This window comes from Egretta garzetta, unplaced genomic scaffold (genome assembly GCF_000687185.1).
Source record: "Egretta garzetta isolate BGI_Z169 unplaced genomic scaffold, ASM68718v1 scaffold190, whole genome shotgun sequence".
Classification (NCBI taxonomy): domain Eukaryota; kingdom Metazoa; phylum Chordata; class Aves; order Pelecaniformes; family Ardeidae; genus Egretta; species Egretta garzetta.
Window position 1 is genome coordinate 619,774 of NW_009258272.1, and position 6,000 is coordinate 625,773.

The 6,000-nt window shown below is 47.4% G+C and overlaps 1 protein-coding gene across 1 annotated transcript in view; it reads left to right on the plus strand.

The window, feature by feature from the left end:
* The window catches only part of DNM1 (dynamin 1), a 44,050-nt gene that overhangs the window by 17,612 nt on the left and 20,438 nt on the right, over positions 1 to 6,000 (plus strand). Inside the window, 2 exon segments of the mRNA XM_035889916.1 lie at positions 853 to 864; positions 2,119 to 2,232. Of these exon segments, the coding sequence (XP_035745809.1) occupies positions 853 to 864; positions 2,119 to 2,232 (126 nt within the window).

The following is a 6,000-nucleotide window of genomic DNA, read 5'->3' on the forward strand; positions in this document are numbered from 1 at the left end:
TAGGTCTGAACTGTTACAGTACAGAATTGTCTTTTCTAGTCATGTTTCCCATCAGTGGTAACTACTTTCTGGAAGGGGATTTCAAGAGAGTTCATGGACTCTCTTCTGGAAAACTTCACTGGTATTACTTAAACCCCTGTACAGGGAGACAAATGGTGACTATAGCCACGGTTGCACTGGGTATGTATTAGAACACATCCATGGGAGAAGACAGCAGCGGAGGGGAGGAGTTTCCTTATTCCTTCAGAAACTGTAAGGAGTGTATGTACAATTAAAAAGGGGCTAATGCCACCTTCTCCCGGATTTGCTGGAGATATGGCAAGGCTATCTAGAAGATCTTGTAGAAACAAAGCCTTACAAGCAGCTTCATAGAGAATGAAAGCAAATGCTTTTGTTTAAAGATGTTCACTCCTGACATCCATCCTCTTTACAACATGTTTGACCACCTTTCCCTGCACATAACCATGCGGACTGTTTCAGTACTGTTGGCAGGCAGGTAGGTCAGCAGGTTGGGCTGGCCAACCATCCATTTAATGTGATCTCAGAGCAGCTGTAGGGAACCCTATCCTCTGCAGTATACCTTACAGAAGAGCTGAATGTTAAAAGCATAAAAGGCAAACTCCAGGCCTACCTGTAAAGCACTCTGGCTTTGCTGTTAGCAGATTTTATTTTGGGATGGGGGTTGCTTTTGTTAACGCCTGGGGTAAAAGATCTGGTACCAGCTTCCAATTTATTTTATTTTATTTTTGAGCCTCTCTTCTCCTGCTCCAGCTTTCCTAGTAACAATCTCTCCTCTCTTTGCTCCTCTCCTGCTCTCTGCTCTGCTGCTGTTGCTATGGTTCCCCTTTGCAGGATGAGATCCTGGTGAGTAGAAGGCCACTCAGCAGGGTGTGCTAATGAACATTAATGTTGCATCTGGGAAGGCAAGAACAGTGCATAATTCAAATTATTCCCTCTGCTGCTGAATGGGGAGAGGAGGGCAGCTGGCACTAGCAGGTGAAGCAGAAATGAGGTGAAAAGGTAGTACATTGAGGAAAAATTCAAACTGCTGGTACATCTTGAGTGGGTGGAGATAAAAAAGCAGTAATCCAAGGATATGTGGTTCTGTTTCACTGCCCCCTCCCGTCCACAGAGAGAATAGGACTATCTTGAGCTTAACAGTAGGCATGAGATGAAGATCCAGTACTCCTAAGTTTACCTTTATAGGGTAAATTGATAATTAAAAGGATTGTGTGCCTCTCTAGTAGGCTGCTCACGCAGTGAGCTTGCTAATATGCAGTGTGGTCACATGGTTTGTCAATGCCAGGTTGTTTTCAGCAAGCACATCCATACAACAAGGTACACGATGCATGCAGATGTTTTTGGGTGTTAACAGTGCAGTAATACATATAAAAGCTAATGCATTTAAGCTGACACATACTTGCATTTGATTACTGCATGTGTGAGGCTCTAAACCAGCACTTGGTGAATTGGAGTTCTGTAGAGAGTAATAGCCTGTTGTATTTACAAACTAAACTTAAAGGAACTTGTTTTGCCCTGAATTAGTATGACTACTCAAACACTTGGGTATGCTGAAGTCCAGGGTACTAATTCCAGATGCACCGTTTTGTTCTGTTACACTTACTGTCTCCTTTCTACTAAACACAATTCTTTCTGGGTTGCTTGCCTGTCTCTTCTTGAACTGGTTCCCCCCACTTCTGAGTTGGGTGAAGCACTCCACAAGTGCAGTGTGCCAAAAGGTGTGCTGGTGTCCTGGTTTTCTCTAGGCATGGCCTTTTCTGGGTGTGTTTCTGTGATCTGGTGCTTGTAGGTCGTGCCAGTGTCCAAGGCACTCTTGATGCAGTTCTTCCTGTGTCTCTTTCCCCTTGGCAGAGGGTATAATGCACAGCACTGCCAGGTTCCTTCCTGCGTCCTTTTTATATTATTCCTGGCCCTTTTGAGGCAGAGACCTTCACTGGCCAGTTGAGTGGGGGGCTCTTCTGGCAGCAGCAGAGAGCACGGTGTTCCTTGTCTTTCCATACTACTCTGTGTGTAGGGATACCCTCTGATCTTTCCTCTTGTTGCCTAAGGCCAGGCTTTTAGGGTCCATGTTAACACTCACTGCTTCCACCCCCTTAGGTCATCCGAAAGGGCTGGCTCACCATCAACAACATTGGGATCATGAAGGGTGGCTCCAAGGAGTATTGGTTTGTCCTGACAGCAGAGAACCTCTCCTGGTACAAGGATGATGAGGTGAGTAGCTCAATTCTGTGACTTGAGTCTCAGGCATCTGATGAGGATTAGGCCTTCAGTTCACTGGGTGTTAGAGATGCATCTTCTAGTACTGTCTGCTGCTCATGACACAAGCTGAAAGCATCCTTGGGCTGGGTTCCCTGTGGTCTCAGCGCTGCTGAGTGTTTCTGAATCAATGTGAATGTGGCTTTTTTGACGCACAAGCAGCAACATCTGTGCTTGAAGCCCTGGCTCAGCAGAAAGTTGACAGACACTTGGGATGAATTTGATCTTTGTCTTGCTGTGGCAGTTGTGATCAAGGGTGTGATGGGTTAGTTCCAAGAGTTGGACTTTTTGGTATTTGTGGGGCAGCCATGGTGAGTTTCTGAAGGAGTATGGCAGAGGTGTTTTCATGCATCTCTCCTGGTCACAAGAAAAAGCCATCTCCTTTCTGAGCATAATAGGAGCTGTGGAGCTGAAGCTGCAGCTCAGATGCTGGCTCCTTCTGACTTTGGATAAATTACTTAACCTCTCCAGGATTCAGTTGTTAAATCTTCAAATCAGGAATGTCTTCTTTAATGTTTTTATATTGATCATGCCAGTTAACATTATTTGTAAAGTTGTTTGAATTATGAACAGTTAGAGTACTGCTGATCAAAATTAGTGTTGTGTGGAATATCACTGATAGGAACATGGACCTACTCTGTAGAGCTGCTTGACAATCTTGATTAGGAGTTCTGGCATTGTGCTGTGGTGTCTTTCAGCTTCAGTGGGAAACGATATGAGCAGACAGAATTGTCCCAGCTGAAATTATCGTTGTCAACAGTGTGTTACTTCCTGTGCAAGACAAAGGTAGATAATTGTTGTTTCTGATTAATTTGATAAGAGAAAGAATAGCTGGATGGTTTTGGTAAGGACATGATTGAAAGTGTTAGCCCTACTCAGTGTGCTGGGGGGTGAAAAATGCCTGGTATGATGTAGTCATGCGTTTGAGGTTGGTTGGCATTTCTGATGGCAAATTAAGAAACTGCTCTGCCCCCTTACTGTGGTTTGTGTCCCTCAGGTGTTCTGAGGCACACAGTACTGTGCCTGGGAGCTACAGCTAGGTCTGGATTCTTGTCTAGTTTGTATCAGTGGGCCTGTTTCATTCTCCACAGGTGGAAATGATGACAAATACTGTGATGAATCAGCCTCTAAATATCACTTTCTGCATGGAGACTGCTGCAGTGCTGCTATGGATGAGCAGGCAGCAATTTCCTAATTAAAGAACCAGGCATTGAAATGTCTTTTGCTAAATCACTGTGTCTCTGCTATAAGACCCCTGACCTTTGTATTCGGAGTTGCTTGGGGAGGCTTCACTTTCCTCTAGGTTGCATATGCAGGTCGAGTGGTTATAAACATAGTTTAATCAAAGCCAGCTGCTACATCTGTATTGGAGAGATGATCAGAACTCCTAGTTCTTCCCCAGGGAGTGGGAGGGAGGGCTGCAGTGGGGATGTGTAAACTGTTGATAGGTTCCAGTTGCCTGGGATGGGGATTGGACCTCCCTTCCCTCCTGAGGGAGGGCTGCCATGGGGGTCAACAGCAACTGGAGGTCTGCACTGTTTCTCTTCTGCATATCAAGAGATAGAGCTGCCTAGTGAAAGCAGTTCCCTGCCAGTCTTGGTCCCTTAAACACAGGAGATCCAGTGCTGGTGAGGTCTGAGCAGCCTCTGAGAAAGGAGCCTTTGTCTTTGAGTGGGAGCAGGGGGAAAAGGGAAGTGTATTTTTATTTGCTTCCTCCCCAGGTTCAACTCCTTGGTTACTGGCTGTTGTGAGGGAGAATGGCAGCAACTTCTACCTGGACCCTGTAGTTGAGTCAGGCTAAAAACTGGTGCATTTAAGGAGCAGCTTAGAGAGCCTTGAGCATGGGGATTCTCATCCCAAACCTCAGTCCTGCATGGAGCTGGCTCCATCCCAAAGGGCTGTCTGCAGTGCATGGTCTTCTGTCAAATGGTTATCTTTGCATGTCTGTCCCAGAGCTCTCCTTTTTTACCAGTTCAGGAGGACTCGTGCCCTCTACAGCTCCTGAAATGTTCTAATCTGTTTTTAAAAGCTGTACACTATGATCTTTCTTCCCTTAAGCTCCAGGAGGAACAGGGAGGCTTTGCCTGCCCCACCCTGTACTTCTGTGGGCTCTCTTGTCCCAGTTCCCCTGTGCTCTACAGCCATCCAGAGGGAACGAGCAGGGAGCTGAATCTGTCTTGTGCAGATTGAAACTCTGGCAGTGGAGCTGCAGGTGATGATGGGGGAAGGAGCAGGGTGAGAAGATGTGCAGTGGGGTCAGGATGAAGACTAGGCTAGCACCTCTGGAGCTGGGGGGAGTGGGTGCACAGCTTCTCCCAGCTCTGTCTTGCAAGCCAGGACCCAGAGTCTGCAGAATGAAGACATCTGGACCCCATTAGTGAAATACCGCTCTTTCAGCAATGCTGGCTTGTTTTTCCTCTGCCTCCGAAGAAAGGAACTGAAACTTAAAATGTCTTAAAGGGCCCAGCATTACATGTTAGCAGGGATATATGGCTGCTGATGCTCTGGAGGGGCCTGAAGGAGTGTGTTGGGGAATGGGAGGGGAAGGAAAGAACAGGCCAGGCGGGGGTGGAAAGTTGGCTCCCCACCCTGCCTTGCTGCCAAGAGCATGTGTGTGTGCTCCTGGGCTCTCTGTTTTTCTTCCTGTCCCCTTTCAACGAGTCAAACACTGGCCCCATGGAGGGCGGCCCCACAGAAAGCTGGCCTCCCAAGGCCTGGAGACCCTTCTGAGGTGCCTGTACCTCCTGAACCCTGTGGGATTATGCTGCAGGCCAGTCGTGGGAGGGAGAGGTGGGGAGGAGACTGCTCTGGCTGCTGGCAATATAGAGTGAGATTCCCTTACTCAGGGAGGCCACGGTGTCCTTAGGGCTGGAGCAGCAGCACAGCACACTGTCTTAACTGCTCAGCAAGCACCATAGTGGACATGATAAAAGAACTCTATTTGGTCCTTCTGCCTGAATCCCTTACGAAATGCACAGTGCCCACTTCCCTGCAGGGTTTTCCCTCCTTGCTGGAAGAGAGGGAGCTGGGCTAGAGCTGCTGGTGATGAGGACCTTGTAGGCAAGATGCAGTGGGCGCTGTGTTCAGTGGTTCCTATTAGTAAAGCTTACTGCCTGCTGGAGGGGACCTCTGTGCTCTTGGCTCTGCAAGGGTGACTGTTTCTGCTGCAGTGCCTGTGGCTGTGCCACTGTGTGCTGGAGTGTTTGCACAGCTGTGTGGATGGATATATCTGCTGTTTCCTTTGGGAATTTGTGTGAATGTACAATACAGATGGGACCTTCTGTCCTTATTCAGGTAAACCATGTACTAGAAATTTTGGACTTGTAAGAACAGGTGACTACATGAGAAGAGTATGGCCTTATTTGCTTGTGTGAAAGTATTTGTGTGTTGCATGCAACGACAGTGCATTTGAGTCCTCTGTGTGTGTACAGGGGCGGGGAGGAGGTGGGCACAGAATTTTAGGTACTTTCAGGTGCATCAGGGAGTGCTTCATATTCTTTATGCATCGAAGTACAAAGGTATTCTCTCCTGTCCTGGGGAAGATTTGACCTTATTGACAGTCATTAGATAGCTGCTTATTCTGTACCTGTCAATGTCTTGTGCCCAATTCTAGTTTAAAAAGAAATACATTGATCAATACTGAGATTGTTCCCCCACTCCATACATGCACTCCCCCCTCTTCTCCTCTCTGCTGTTGTGTCCGTCCCCCCCCGCCTCCTCCCG